General features: G+C 45.0%; 1 protein-coding gene across 1 annotated transcript in view; it reads left to right on the top strand.

Moving 5' to 3' along the window:
* Nucleotides 1-520: 520 nt before the first annotated feature.
* Nucleotides 521-15,963, top strand: part of PLOD1 (procollagen-lysine,2-oxoglutarate 5-dioxygenase 1) — a 37,005-nt gene continuing 21,562 nt past the window's right edge. The window contains exons 1-7 of the mRNA XM_044278319.1: nt 521-659; nt 5,806-5,897; nt 7,852-7,964; nt 8,140-8,303; nt 8,815-8,927; nt 10,661-10,724; nt 13,003-13,100. Coding sequence (XP_044134254.1) covers nt 587-659; nt 5,806-5,897; nt 7,852-7,964; nt 8,140-8,303; nt 8,815-8,927; nt 10,661-10,724; nt 13,003-13,100 — 717 coding nt within the window. The 5' untranslated portion in view covers nt 521-586. The remainder of the gene's footprint in view (nt 660-5,805; nt 5,898-7,851; nt 7,965-8,139; nt 8,304-8,814; nt 8,928-10,660; nt 10,725-13,002; nt 13,101-15,963) is intronic.

Below are 15,963 nucleotides of genomic sequence, written 5' to 3'. Positions count from 1 at the left end.
ATAATAGAATTATTATCTGTATAGCTAGAAAGACATGAATGAATCAGAACCCTGTCTATACAGTGGTGCAGGCAGGGGTGAGCAGTGGTTATTGGGCTCTGCACACTCCTCACGTGTTGCACGTAGTCCCGGTAACATCTGGCCAGGAGCAGTGTACAGTGCGAGTTGTCAGCCAGCTCCCCTCCCCCAATGCTGGGGCCCCCGCACAGATTACAGTATTGGCTCTGCAGCAGCTCCTGCACTGGCCCGGTACCTGGAAAATTCAAGTATGATAAAAACGCAGCTCCATCCCTTGTGTGAGCCGCATAGTCTGATCCTGCGCGATAAATGGCTCCAGGTGACAGTTTTCCACTAGAACTCCCATTAACCCTATATTTCCCAGCCTCAGGCTGCGGCAGTGAAAGAGTTTCCAAAGTTTCCTGTCATGGTGTGGGTGGAGCTTCTCAACTTTGTGAGCCAATCAGCTGCGAGTGTGGACCTGAGTGACGTGAGAGGCTCCGGGAGGGGGTGTGGTCATTGCGTGGCAGGGTCCTGAGGAGGCTGGGGTCACTGGGATTCCTGTGGAAGCTTCTGTGGAAGTTGCGACATGTTCCTGGGGCTCCTGATCTCCCTGCTCCTCAGCTGTGGGCCCCTGGGGGCCCATGGCTCCAGCCCGGCGGGTGAGTTACTATGTTTGGCACTTGTAGAATTCTGTATATTACAGACACTGCTTGTACCTGCATGGTGCCGCAGTGCTGTACTTCTGTAGTTCTGCCATGGTACATGCATGCTGTGTAGGGGGCACTAGCGGTACTTTGAGTACTGGAGTATTTTGGAGGGGCTCCTCTGTGTCTGGAAGTATCTAGAGCAGAAGCATCCTGGATACAGCCAGCTAAAAATGGCTCCAGACCTGTCACCAGGACAAGACCTCAAAGATTAGTCTAGGGCAGGGATCAGCAACCTTCAGCACTCCAGCTGCTGTGAAACTACAACTCCCAGCATGCACGCTTTTTTGGCTGTTATTGTAACTCCCATAGAAGTGAAAGGAAGATTCTGGGAGTTGTAGTTTCAGAACTGCTCTTCTCAGAACTCTTATAGAAATGAACAGAGAATGCTGGGAATTGTAGTTTCACAACAGTGGGAGTGCTGAAGGTTGCTGTCCCGTGCCCTAGTACAGAGGCTGCAGACCAGTACCTATCACATACTTAAAGGGTTCTCCAACTTTAATAAATTGCACATTAAACCGTGGCAACTTTATGATACCCATAATATGAGCTTAGGTCACACAGGTCCATAGAGCAGTCCATATGCACAGTGGCATACTGTACATTGATTTCTATGGGCAGGCATGTGTTGGGTCACAGCATCTATATTCCAGAGTTGCAGTCCTTGTATTAATAGAGAATACAGGAGAATGCTGTCAGTAGATTGGGATGGTATGTGCGTCCTCCATTGACAGAATATTGGTGCCACCGGTGCACAGATAACGTGAATTGCTCGCTTTCCCCCATACGGATATATGCACACAGCCGTATCCGTTTTATTGGTCCATGGAGAACACAGATGAATGGGTTCACATATGCACTGTTTGCTTCACATATACACTTTGAACTCCGTCAGTTTGTTCCATCGTAGGAACAGCGCGCCAGAGTTCATCGCATCCGCATAGCCGGATACCACCTTGCACCGCCGGAATCCCCATTCACTGTAATGGGATCCGGGAGGGGATCTGACCACTTTCCGTCATATATGCCGGCTTTCGGCTGGACTGAAAATGCTGTGTGTAGTATTTTTTTGTCCGACCAAAAGGCGGTATGTGTGCCAGATATAATGAACTCCGGGACCGCAATTTGCATGGGCCCTTATTGTGCTACTGGGCTTGTCCCATAAATTCCTTTTGGGGCATATGGACAGAATCTTTTTTTGGAGGATGGATTTGTAGACTGTGTGTAGAATGTGACAGGAGATGACGAGAACAAATAGACCTATTCATCCACAGGAAGCACCAGCATGGGGCAGCCCACCGATAGCACTCCAATGCACATTCAGCTCCCGGTTGTAATCCTACACTTTAACAAATAGTGCGGCCAGCACTAAATACCTGCCTTGTCTTTACAAAAGACTTTTGTTTGTTCCCAAAACGTAAAAAAAGGAATGTTTAGGTTTTAAATCCTATAAGCATTGTGGCGTATTTAAATGGCCACTAAACCTTACAGCAGTAATAGTAACGTTACAAGGGGAGTGCTTTAAATCACAGATGTAGGTATAAACTATTTCTTTTTTTTATTAAATTAAAAAATTCTACAGCAATCTTCTTCCCAGCTTGAAATGGCTATAACAGGGAACAAAAGGATTTTCGTCTTGTAGCAGCCATAGGAGGTAAGATACAGTCTAGGTTAAGTGTCCCTTTAAGGGTTCACGTTCTGTCAGTAAAGAGGAAGAGACTCTGGGGGCCACGTGATGTCTTTTTGACATTGTTTCTCCATGTTAGTCTAATGGGAAGAGCTGATCTAGATGACTGATGACATTTCCTGATTTTAATAAGGTTTCTGTATCACATATTGCTGCCATTAGTATCTACCGCCTCCTGATTTGTGCTCATCTAATGATGGAAGACTCGGCTCTTTCTCTAGTTCAATTTTAACATAATGGATGTTGGAGGAACAAATCTGAATAGTCTTTAGGCTCAGGCTCCACGGGACATTTGGTCAACCGCAAACTGCCTTAAAGGGAGTCTGTCACCTCCATATGGCCACATACAGTGCTTACATGGCTCTGTAGCACACCTATACAGGATTGTAATGGTACCTTTTGTCTTTGTCTTTAGACTTGCACCAGCAGGAAAAACGAAGCTTAATTCATATGCAAATGAGCACTCGCAAGTGCCCAGGGGCGGCGTTCAGTGTATAAGTGCCCAGGAGCGGCGTTCAGTGTGTAGGTGCCCAGGGGCAGCGTTCAGTGTGTAGGTGCCCAGGCTGCTCTGCCTTCTTTTCACTTTACTCCTCCCCAGCCTCTTCTATCGATGAGGCAAGAGACTTGGAGGGCGGGCAAAGGAAGACTGGGCAGGAGTAAAGTGAAAAGAAGGCAGGGCAGCCTGGGCACCTACACACTGAACGCCGCCCCTGGGCACCTACACACTGAACGCCGCCCTGGGCACCTACACACTGAACGCCGCCCCTGCGCACTTGCGAGTGCTCATTTGCATATGCATTAAACTCAGTTTTTCCTGCTTGTGCAAGTCTAAAGAAAAGAACAAAGGTACCATTACAATCCTGTACAGGTGTGCTACAGAGCCATGTAAGCACTGTGTATGGCCATATGGAGGTGACAGACTCCCTTTAAAACTGCAGATTTATAACACCGCCCATGTGTGACCTCAGTGCTGCCTTACGTGAAAGAAAAGTTGCACGTGACTTGCTTTAGTCACAAGAATGCCGATGATTTTGGAATTGTCGCAATTGACTTAAGGGTACTTTCACACTTGCGGCAGGACGGATCCGACAGGCTGTTCACCATGTCGGATCCGTCCTGCGGCTATTTCGCCGTGCCGCCGCTCCGTCCCCATTGACTATAATGGGGACGGGGGCGGAGCTACGGCGGTGCACGGAGAAAGGCCGCCAGACTAAAATTACTGCATGTCAGGCTTTTTAGTCCGGCGGCTTTCTCCGTGCTCCTCCGTGCTGCGCCGGAGCTCCGCCCCTGTCCCCATTATAGTCAATGGGGACGGAGCGGCGGTCCGTGGGCATGGCGAAATAGAACTGATCAGTTTTATCCTAATGCATTCTGAATGGAGAGTCCGTTCCCTTAAGGATGCATCAGGATGTCTTCTGTTCAGTCTTTTTGACTGATCAGGCTTTTCAGAAAAACGTAGCATGCTGTATTTTTACCTCCGGCCAAAAATCCTGAACACTTTGACTGAACGCCTGATTAGGCTTTTTTCCCATTGACTTGCATTAACGCCGGATCCGGTACTGTGTGTTCAGTCAAAACGGATCCGGCTTTTGCATGTTAAACCCGAAAAATAGGAAAAATAAGTTAAAGTCCATAAATGGCGGATCCGTTTTTTCCAATGCATTTTTCCATTGTGATCGAAAGCCTGATCAGGATTCAAATGTAATCAGTTTTCACACGTTTTTCCGGATCCGGCAGGCAGTTCCGGTGTCGGAATTGAACGCCGGATTCAAACAACGCTAGTGTGAAAGTAGCCTAAAGGAAAACTGGTTTAGGTCGGGTTCATATTGGCATTACGGAATTCCGTTATTGGTTCCGTTATAACAGGGTTATAATGGAATGCAAAACGGAAGCCGTCAAAAGAAATTTAGTTTTGCTCCGTCCTAATACATGTCAGTGAGGGCACATAACGGTTCTGTTTGGTTCCGTTATACGTTACGGAAAAAATAATAGACATGTATTAGGATGGAGCAAAACAGAATGCATCTTAAAGGCTTACGTTTTGCATTCCGTCCTAAAATTCTGTTATGTTCCCATTATAACTCTGTAACGCCAATGTGAACACACCCTTAGTTGTCCATAGCAGATTTCTCCTTTCATTTTCTAAAGGAGCTGTGAAAAATGAAAGGTGGAATCAGATTGGTTGCTATGGGCAACTAAGCCAGTTCTACTTTACACTAGTTTGATAAATGTCCCCCATTGAGGTCACACATACAGGGACATCATCAACTTTAATGCTACTCGAGGGCCACTTATTTGTACAGCGGTATAATATTTCCCCATATGTTATGGCGCATGAGTAGATTCAATATCACCAGCAACATAAGCAAGAAGCAATACCTCCAATAATAAATGCATTTACATTCCAAAATCTCTGCTTGCTGTCAGTGGACAGGAACATTCATTATTGAATATTATTATGGACATGTGCTAATCAAGCCTGTGTCAGTTAAAGAGGTTGTCCGGCCTTGGACCTAGTATTCCCACTGACCCGTCCGTAGTCCCACCACTGCTCCATTCCCTGCTGCCTCCAGTCCCCACAAGACAGGAAGCGACTTGGTCCCATGACTGCTGCAGCCAGTCACAGGCCTCAGCAGATTAAATGGGTCATCACCTCTGTGACATAGCATTCAAGCCACTGTGACCACTTAGTCCTGAGATGGGTCACAGCAGTCCCGGGATCCCAACCCGCTTCCTGGCCCTGAGGGAACTAGAAGTAGGTGAGATTGGAGCAGTGGGAGGACCACAGACATAGGAGTGCTTTTTTATGGACAGAGGAGGACCCCAGGGGTTGTCAGCTCCAAACCCCTTTAAACATGATCAGGGTGGGTTACAACCTCTGGATGTAAAGCAAAATCTTTCCATTTACCTGACAATAAGCAGAGGTCTTGAAAATGGTGAGAACACCCCCTGATCCTCTGTGCGTTGGAGTTAGACGCGCGTAATTTAAATTTGGCTTAGACTTCAGCTATGACTTACACCAATTTCTAGCGCAAGTTACAGTAAATCCAGTGGGCCATGATAAGCTCCGCCTCCTCACCAAGCCCCTCCCCTTTCTCTCCATTTAAAAAGTCGCTAATTATGGTGCAAATCTGCTTTGCGCCATAATATGAAACTTTGTATTCTCACAATAGTGCCATATACACATTGATAAATGCCCCTCAAAGTCACAGAACTTTATAAAATGTTTAAAGTTTATTGATATTAAAATCCCTTCAAGTGTCTGTGGTAGGCTTTCGTGGTTCCCAGTAAGAATGTGGCTGGATTTCCTTGTTCTCCCAGTCCACAGTATGGCCGCTTCCACATTACCTAACCTTCTGTATTGACAGCACGGATGATGACTACTTACCTCATTTGTCCTTCTCCTTTTTCCAGACAACCTCCTAGTCTTAACTGTGGCCACGGAAGAGACAGACGGCTTCAGAAGGTTCCAGAGATCAGCGCAGTGCTTCAACTACAAAGTCAAGGTGTGTGATAAACGGCTTCTGACCCTCAGGCCATTTTGATGAGGAATTTCAGGACTGAGAGAGAGGAAATACCTGAGGACTGACTAAACATCCTTACTCCAGATTAGTGGTGTATAAAGACAAGGCAAAAAGAATTGCACTGATCTCAGATCTTCTGCTGATGATCTCAGGGCATGAATTTAAAGGGGTTTTCCAGTTTTATATAAATAGTTTATTCATTTGTATAATGAAAAATTCTCCAACTTTGTATTCTGTGTCCTCATAGTTTGTATGATCTCTAATTTGAGTGATTTAGTTTTAAGTGACTTGAAATATTGATTGATCACATCATGTCCTGAATCTCTTAAAACTGAACTACTCGTGCTTTCTCCATCACTCACCTACTTAAAACGGATATCTTCCTCTCAGTGTGTGGCACTACCCTAACACCGAGGCAGCACGCCCCTGTCTTCAGGTCAAGTTTGATGCTGATCTTTCCTTTACCACCAATACTCAAACACTTGCCCGGTCACGTCACCTACATCTCTGAAACAACGCTAAGCAAAAACTCTCATTGTTGTCCTGATCCATTGTCGTCTTGATAACTCTAACTTATTACTAATTGTTTTCTCGCACTGAACTCTCAACTCTCCAATAAATCCTGAATGCAGCAGCCAGGCTCATCTATCTGTCTAATCGCTACTCCGATGCCGACATTCTGTGCCAATCAATGCAATGGTTACTCATACAGTATAGAATTCACTTTACATTTCTTAGTCTCATCCATGCCCTCCATGGTGCTATCCTGCACTATCTCTTCCCCCCTACTTGTGATATCTGTTCAGCCAATGATTTACCACTAACACCCACCATAATCTAAACCTCCCACCTGTCCTCTCCAAGACTTCTTTCATGCTGCACCAGTTCTCTGGACTGCGCTACCCCAGGCAATTAGGTTACGTTCCAATAACCACAGTTTTAGGTGCTTGTTAAAAGCACATCTATATTTTGAGAGCGGCCTATGACACCCCCTAATCTAACTCTTCTGTGTTAACCCCCTTCAACATTATTCTTCAGAATATGATCCTTTCATCAAACTGCATCCACCACACCTCATGCACTATGTATACTGGCTGGTGACTAAATCATTCAGGTCTATATGTCCTCCTCTATTTTGTTAAAGGGGTTCTCTGGGCTTTTAATATTGACCTATCCTCAGGATAGGTCATTCATTTCAGATCGTCGGGGTCCGACACCTGGCAACCCCGATGATCAGCCGTATAAAGGGTAGGCGCGCAGTGCGCTTATGCCGTCTCCCTAATGTCTTGCTGCTCGCAGCTGCTATGTTTATAGCAAGCAGGAAGAGAGAAGGGAGAAGTCACGTGCGCACTGCGCGCCTTCCCTTCATGCGGCTGATCGGCAGGGTTGCCGGGCATTGGATCTGATATTGATGACCTATCCTGAGGATAGGTCATCAATATTAAAAGCCCATGGGGTTCCCTTTAAGATGGGTTGATGATTGTTGAAGTTGAAGTACTGCTACCTCTTGTGTCACCCCATTTCCTCATAGACTGTAAGCTCTTGTGAGCAGGGCCCTCCTATTGGTAATCTGTTAATGTCTGATAATGTTTTTACATGAGCCCTCTGATTGTAAAGCCCTGCAGAATATGTTGGTGCTATAGGAATTATTATGAATATTATTATTGTCTAGCTGACACTTCTGCAGGACTTGATAGTAGAGAGAGCTCTGATACACTGTAACAAATACTGTCTGAGAAGGACATAATCCAGAAAGGTTTTCAACCTCCAAATGGAAACATTCCTGACTGGCTGCAGGAAATTCTACAATTATGGCATATTGAGGTACAAGTCCTGTGGAGGTAATGCACTGATATGGAAGTGCCTTCCCTGTCAGGGATGTATCTGTTCCCGGTTGAGGGTCCTTCAAATCTCACTGTTTGGAATGTTACTGCAGGTGATGGGAAGTGGAGAAGAATGGCACGGGGATGGACAGAAAGTCAGACTCCTGAAGACCGCTTTGGAGCAATATGCAGATAATGAAGAACTCGTCATCCTCTTCGCTGAAAGGTAATAAGTAAAAATGGATCATCAACTCCATGTTGATATATAACATGAGGTATGAGGCATTTTGTGCCTCAGTGAAGTCACATTCTCAGAAGCAAGGCTACATGCTCATTGGGTATTGATAATGGTGTCTTGATGGACTGTTATATCGTTCTGTTATATTTTAATTATTTTGCAGCTATGACACGGTGTTCGCCTCAGGTCCAGGAGAACTCCTCAAGAAGTTCAAGCAAGCTAAAAGCAAAGTGGTTTTCTTAGCAGAAGCAGTGGCTTATCCTGAGCGGCGGCTGGAGCCCAAGTATCCATCTGTCATAGAGGGCAAGCGCTTTCTGGGCTCTGCAGGTATACACTCATTAATGGTCTTGATTGCCCTTGGACTGTGACTTCTACTATTCCCAGGAACTAAGGACCCATTGACCTCTGTAGGCCTACATGGCGACGTGTTGCAAATCTCAGAAAAGTTGCATGACAAAAAAAAATTGTGCAACTTGCTGTTGTGTGACCATGATTTGGCTGTCACAGGTAAGTTGCATTCGCACACGACTTGCATTGTGGCCTGTGAGCGTGAAGTCATGTGCAACTTGCAAAATGCGACCATAAATTCAATCGTGATGGACTTCCTGCTATTGTCACGTCACAGTCATGGCACATGTCATATCATACTGCAGAACCATTGACAATCATGAGATGCAGTGTTGCACCGGCCTAACCTCCTTGGGTGCTGGTCCTTAATTTCCTTTACTTATTGTTCATGATAGATCGCCACTGATATCTCATTATGACTTTTTTTTGTTCAGGGGTGACTATATAGAATTTTTCTCACTCTTCTGTCGATCCTCTTTCCTGTTTGCAGCTTTTATAGGCTACGCTTCACATCTGCATAAACTGGTATCAGACTGGGATGGAGCTGATGAAGATAGTGACCAACTATTTTACACCAAGATCTTCTTAGACCCAGTGAAAAGAGTAAGTGAATAGGTTGAAGCAGTCATGGCTGAAGGACTACTCCAGCCACTAATCTGTTAGCTCGTCTCTCTGTGCTCATTGTTGATTCCTGATGACTTATGCATTTTGTATGAGTTGCAAAGAGCAATGTCAGTAGGGAAGTGTAACCTGCTGTGTGTTTATTTTTGGTTTAGATACCGTATGTGTCACTTTATTTTTTTTAACTATTTCTCACTTTTCAAACCAGTAGATATTAGCTTGATTAACCATGTACATTACCTTATACACCAGCTCTAATATAGAGGCCCCCATCTATAATGCTGTCCCTATGTACAAGAATATACGTACTATAATACTGACCCCTTTTGTACAAGACTGCTATAATACTACCAATATAACTACTATATAGCCCCCTATGTGCAAATATACAACCACTATAACACTGCTCCTATGTACAAGAATATACTGTAATCCTACTCCATGTAAAATAATATGACTAGTATAATGATGCCCATATGTACAAGCATATACTTACTTTAATACCCCTATGTACAAGACGATATCTGATATAATACAACCCCTATGTACAAGAATATAACTTCTATAATAGTGCCCCCATGTACAGGATCATACTGTAACTAATATAATAGTGCCCCCTGTCTCCAAGAATAGAACTACTATTATACTGCCCCCTATGTACAAGAATATAGCTACTGTAATATTATCCCCTTATGTACAAGACTATCACTACTACAATACTGCCTCCTATGTACAAGAATATAACTACTGTAATACTGCCTCCTATGTACAAGAATATAACTACTATAATACTGCCTCTTATGTACAATAATATAACTACTATAATACTGCTCCCTATGTACAAGAATATAACTACTGTTATACTGCCTCCTATGTACAAGAATATAACTACTATAATACTGCCTCTTATGTACAAGAATATAACTACTATAATACTGCCTCTTATGTACAATAATATAACTACTATAATACTGCTCCCTATGTACAAGAATATAACTACTGTAATACTGCCTCCTATGTACAAGAATATAACTACTGTAATACTGCCTCCTATGTACAAGAATATAACTACTATAATACTGCCTCTTATGTACAATAATATAACTACTATAATACTGCTCCCTATGTACAAGAATATAACTACTGTTATACTGCCTCCTATGTACAAGAATATAACTACTATAATACTGCCTCCTATGTACAAGAATATAACTACTATAATACTGCTCCCTATGTACAAGAATATAACTACTGTAATACTGCCTCCTATGTACAAGAATATAACTACTGTAATACTGCCTCCTATGTACAAGAATATAACTACTATAATACTGCCTCTTATGTACAATAATATAACTACTATAATACTGCTCCCTATGTACAAGAATATAACTACTGTTATACTGCCTCCTATGTACAAGAATATAACTGCTATAATACTGCCCCCTATGTACAAGAATATCTTCACTGGACATTGTCAGTATTTTTCAGTGCAAAGTAAATCACCTCATGTAAGATTTTAATACTCCTCATGACTGTGCTGATTTCCGGCAGGTTAGGACATGTTAGTATAACTTACAGCTCAGCGGCACAGGGAGAGGCCTCTTTCTGCCTGGACTGCTGCTCATATAGCAGGATTAAATGTACCTGTGTACCTATGTGTAAAATCAGATGACAGCTGCAAAACCGACTCCTAATTGTTTTTTCCCATTAAGGAGAAGATTAACATCACCTTAGATCACAGGTGTCGAATCTTCCAGAATCTTCATGGTTCGGAGGGTGAGTACATTTTTTTTTAACATTAGTAATTCAGTGGAACCAACATACAGTGCATTGACTCCATTTTACATTTTAGTTAGTTTTACATATAAAATGAGAGAAAATGGCAGAAACAAGCCCCAAACAATATGCTAGAGATGGTATGGTAGTAAAGTTCACCGCAGTTACATATATCAGATAACAAGTGAACTTAATGGGGGTTTCTGACCTTTTTATACTGATGACCAACATCCGGGACCCCTGTCAACTAGCTGTTTAAGGAGGTCAGTGACGTCACGTTTATTGATCACGTGGCCTAGGAGCAGCTCAGTCCCATAGAAGTGAATGGGGCTAGGCTGCAATACCAAGCACTGCCACAATACAATGTATGGCGCTGTGCTTGATGAGCTGCGAAGAGTCCACTGCACTCGCAGGAGCTCCCAATGGAGCGGCTTTCTCAAACAGCTGATCGGTGGGGGTACCGGGTCTCAGATCCCCACCAAGCAGATACTGATGGTCTATCCTGAGCATAGGTCAACAGTATAAAAAAAAGTTGGACAATCCTTTTAAAAACACATAAACAGAAGCCAACCTCACAATATCTAAGGCCTGTCATACCTAACACCAGTCAGTCATTTGCCCCTATATGTTCCACATCATAGTGCCTGCTATTCTCAGTCCGCCAAGAGTGTCCTTCACTTCTGCCTTTTAAGAGGGCATGTAACTTCTCGTGACATGTCAATTTTAGTATCTACATGCATTCTCCGTGAAATAACAATTGTGGAAAATCATCTCCTATATCTCTACGTCCATTCCTCTGTTATTCCTTCTAGAAGTTTAATTGCCCTTAACAAACTTCTAGGGCGCATGGGGCGCAGTGACGTGGCTGAGGCTGCGCTGTGATGCGGCTGCCCTCACTGGCAATTGCGCATGCGCAAGTGAGGACGCAGCCGGCCGCATCACGTGACACTTACCAAATCTCGTGAGCGGTGGGCATGCCTACTGCGCATGCGCCCAGCCACCCTGCCCCTTCATTTAAACTACACAGCGCGCTCACAAGCGCTGTCAGACGCCGGCAGACGGTTGGCACGTGTATCTACCCTGCCGCACCCCATAAAAGCCATACGACCCTCAGGCCAAACAGTAAGTAACCTGACTTAGCATGCCATTGTATTGAGTGTAGCGAACGCACCAACCTGACTGTACCCCCATCAATGTTTTTTACTTTATAGGAATCTGGGTCATCCTGGACTACCAAGTCCTGTTAAGTCTAGGCCACTCCAATACATACCCCCTCCCTGCATCTGTTATAACCATACAGATGGGCTGAGAGTGGGGGTTTATACTCTACCTTACACCCCTGTCCCCTGATGAGTTAAGGGGTTTTCTATAGGTAGTTGTCCTTATTCCCTTACTGCAGGATATATTTAGTAGGATATACTCTCAAACGAAACGCGTAGGGACTCAGAGCATATCTCCACACTAGTTTGGGACTTAGAGCTTATCTCCATACTAGCTGCTACCCCCATATGAATTGCCATACCCGGGTCTGAAAGCCCCATAGGGCCATTTCCCTGTCCCCACAGGGTCACCTAGGGTCCTCTATTTTAGGGCTAGGTTCCGGATGGGGCCACCCCTTGCGGGGATAGGACCCCGTGTTAGGAGGCACTTTAGGGCTTAATAGGCCAAGTAGGGCATTATCAGGGACAGACTTCTCCCTGTGGCCCTCTTGTATAAAGTGACCGCCAACTGGAGGACGTATCCACACGTGAGAACACCTTCTCAGGGGTTCCGGACTTGTAGGTCCTCTCGTCCACCACCGTTAAGACCAACCCTTATATTCGCCTCATGGCATGTCTTTAGACCACGGCACACCTGCCACGGTCTCCATTTTTTTTGTTTATGTCTATAGGTCGCACAGTCTACCTCCGGCTTTACTCGGAGACGGGAACGTGTATCTGACCATCAGGCGACCTGCTACACCAGGTCCCCTGTTGTTGTGTGTTTTGTTTGTCTGGTAGGGGTTCTCCTCCCATTACTGGGACTTTTAATAATCCTAATAAAAGTTAGGTTTTAATACGTTACTACCCCTTTCTTTCCCTTAACAAACAGCAACTTGGGAATCCTACATGCCGTTTAATTTGATGTCTCTACTGATATTCTGTTTCTTGTTTACTCAACGGTTCATAAATATAGATGGTTATTAGAAATCAACCTTAGATTTCTATATAAAATACATAAAAATAATATAAAATTACATTACGTAATGTAATGATGTGATCTGTGTTTTCTCTTTCAGGGGATGTTGTGTTAAAGTTTGAGAATGGGAGAGTGAGAGCCCGGAATATGGTTTATGACACTCTTCCTGTGCTAATAAATGGGAATGGACCATCCAAGGTAAGGTTTTATATTGATCATTGCAGGTTTTCATATTTTGATCTATTTTGACCTCAGCCTGATCTACTTCTGTGGAGCATAGCTGCAATACCAGACAAATGTGGCACTGTTTCTGGAATTAATCTACATTTGAGTCACTTTGAAAATACATTATATTATTTATCCTACACTGATCCTGAGTTACATCCTGTATTATACTCTAGAGCTGCACTCACTATTCTGCTGGTGGATTCACTGTGTACATACATTACATATCTTGTAATCGTGTTCAGTTACATCCTGTATTATACTCCAGAGTTGCACTCACTATTTTGCTGGTGGATTCACTGTGTACATACATTACATATCTTGTAATCTTGTTCAGTTACATCCTGTATTATACTCCAGAGCTGCACTCACTATTCTGCTGGGAAAGTCACTGTGTTCATTATGACACACCGAGGGGTTGTGTCTGGCAAGGCAGGTATTTTCCTCCCAGCATGTGCGGCTGGGCTGGTGTCCAGCCAAGTGAGGTCAAATACTATTTTCTTAAATAGGCAGCTGGGCTCAGCAGAGGGGTCTCTGTTTTGGGGATCTTGTTAGGGAGCATATGGAGGCAGCTTAGCGAGCCCAGAGTCGGGTCTATAATTGGCAGACTCGGATCCGAATCTTTAACCTGGGTGATCGGGTTTTGGTTCTGGTGCCGACCATGGACAGTAAGTTCCTGGCTAGGTGCCAGGGGCCCTACGATGTACTCGAAAAATTGGAGATGTAAAGTACAAAGGTACACCAGCCAGGGCGGTAAAAGCCAGAGCAGGTTTACCATGTGAATTTACTCAAACCGTGGAAAGATAGGGAAACCTGTACAGAAGACAGCCCGCGGACGGGTTTTCTAGGAGAAGAGGTACCGACCCCTCTGTCTAATGCAAGAGAGGCGGCTGCCACAGTAAAAATTGCTGACAGCCTCTCCTTTAAACAGACTCAGAAGGCCAGGGAGTTCGTTAGTCGGAACATGGATGTGTTTTCGGACCTCCCTGCACGCACTTTCATAATCCAGCATGACATTGTCACTGAGCCTCAGGCAAAAGTCTGATTAAAACCATACCGGGTACCCGAGGCTCGGCAACAAGCCATATCGGAGGAGGTGCAGCTAATGTTGCAGCTATAAGTCATTGAGGAGTCAAAAAGTGAGTGGGCCAGTCCTATAGTATTGATACCCAAGCCGGATGGGACGTTGCGGTTTTGTAACGACTTTCGAAAACTTAACGAGGTTTCCAAATAAGATGCGTATTTCATGCCCCGAGTGGATGAGCTCATCAAGAGTTTAGGACAAGCCCGGTATTTTTCTGTTTTAGACCTAACAAAAGGGTACTGGCAGGTGCCCTTAACGGAGGCTGCCAAAGAGAAAACTGCCTTCATCAAGCCTGAGGGGCTGTATCAATATAAGGTCTTACCCTTTAGTCTGCATGACGCCCCCTCCACTTTTCAGCGACTAATGGACATTGTGCTTCGTCCACATCGTCGGTACGCTTCGGCTTACCTGGACGATATTGTCATACACAGTACCGACTGGAAGAGTCACCTACCCAAAGTACAGGCTGTAGTGGACTCCCTTCGGAAAGCTGGCCTAACCGCTAACCCCAAAAAATGTGCGATAGGGTTAGAAGAGACTAAGTACCTGGGGTAGGTCATTGGGCGCGGAGTTGTCAAACCCCAAGTGAACAAAATAGAGGCGATATGGAATTTGCCCTGACCTGTCGCCACTAGGCAAATAAAGTCATACCTGGGAATGGTGGGCTATTACATGAGGTTTGTTCCCTACTTTGCTACTCTAGCCGTGCCCTTGACAGGGCTCTTAATGGGACGAAAATCAGTGATGGTTCGCTGGGATGATTAGGCGGAAGAGGCTTTTGCCACTTTGAAGTCAGCCCTGTTCGGGTCACCAGTTTTGGTGATGCCCGACTTCAAGAGGGAGTTCGTGGTAGAAACGGATGCCTCCGAAGTAGGCCTCAGTGTTGTACTGTCTCAGGAAGTCAACGGGGAGGCGCATCCTGTTGTCTTCCTAAGCTGCAAGCTCACCCCAGCCGAAACCATGTACAGTATAGTGGAGAGAGAGTGCCTAGCTATCAAGTGGGCACTCGAGTCTCTCCGCTACTATTTGTTGGGGAGAAAATTCCGCCTGATGACAGACCACCAGATGGTTTTTGTCTCTGCAGAACTTTAAAGGGCTTCTGTCACCCCACAAAAGTCTTTTTTTCTTTTTTGGATAGTTACATTCCTTATAGCGCGATATAGGAGAATATAATCTTGTCACTTACTTTCATGCGGCCGTTTCTTTAGAAAACGAAGTTTTATAATATGTAAATCCGGTCTCTACCAGCAAGTAGGGCGTCTACTTGCTGGTAGCCGCAGCAGAAAACCGCCCCCTCGCCGTGTTGATTGACAGGGCCAGCCGTGATCTCCTCCTCCGGCCAGCCCTGTCAGTATTTCAAAAATCGCGCGCCTCTGTTCATTCGGCGCAGGCGCTCTGAGATGAGGAGGCTCGTCTCCTCAGAACTCCCTCAGTGCGCCTGCGCCGATGACATCACCGAAAGAGAAGACGTCATCCGCGCAGGCGCACTGAGGGAGTTCTGAGGAGACGAGCCTCCTCATCTCAGAGCGCCTGCGCCGAATGAACAGAGGCGCGCGATTTTTGAAATACTGACAGGGCCGGCCGGAGGAGGAGATCACGGCTGGCCCTGTCAATCAACACGGCGAGGGGGCGGTTTTCCGCTGCGGCTACCAGCAAGTAGACGCCCTACTTGCTGGTAGAGACCGGATTTACATATTATAAAACTTCGTTTTCTAAAGAAACGGCCGCATAAAAGTAAGTGACAAGATTATA

The sequence above is a fragment of the Bufo gargarizans genome, chromosome 2, assembly GCF_014858855.1.
Source record: "Bufo gargarizans isolate SCDJY-AF-19 chromosome 2, ASM1485885v1, whole genome shotgun sequence".
Taxonomy (NCBI): Eukaryota; Metazoa; Chordata; class Amphibia; order Anura; family Bufonidae; genus Bufo; species Bufo gargarizans.
This window is presented reverse-complemented; position numbering and strand designations above follow the sequence as displayed.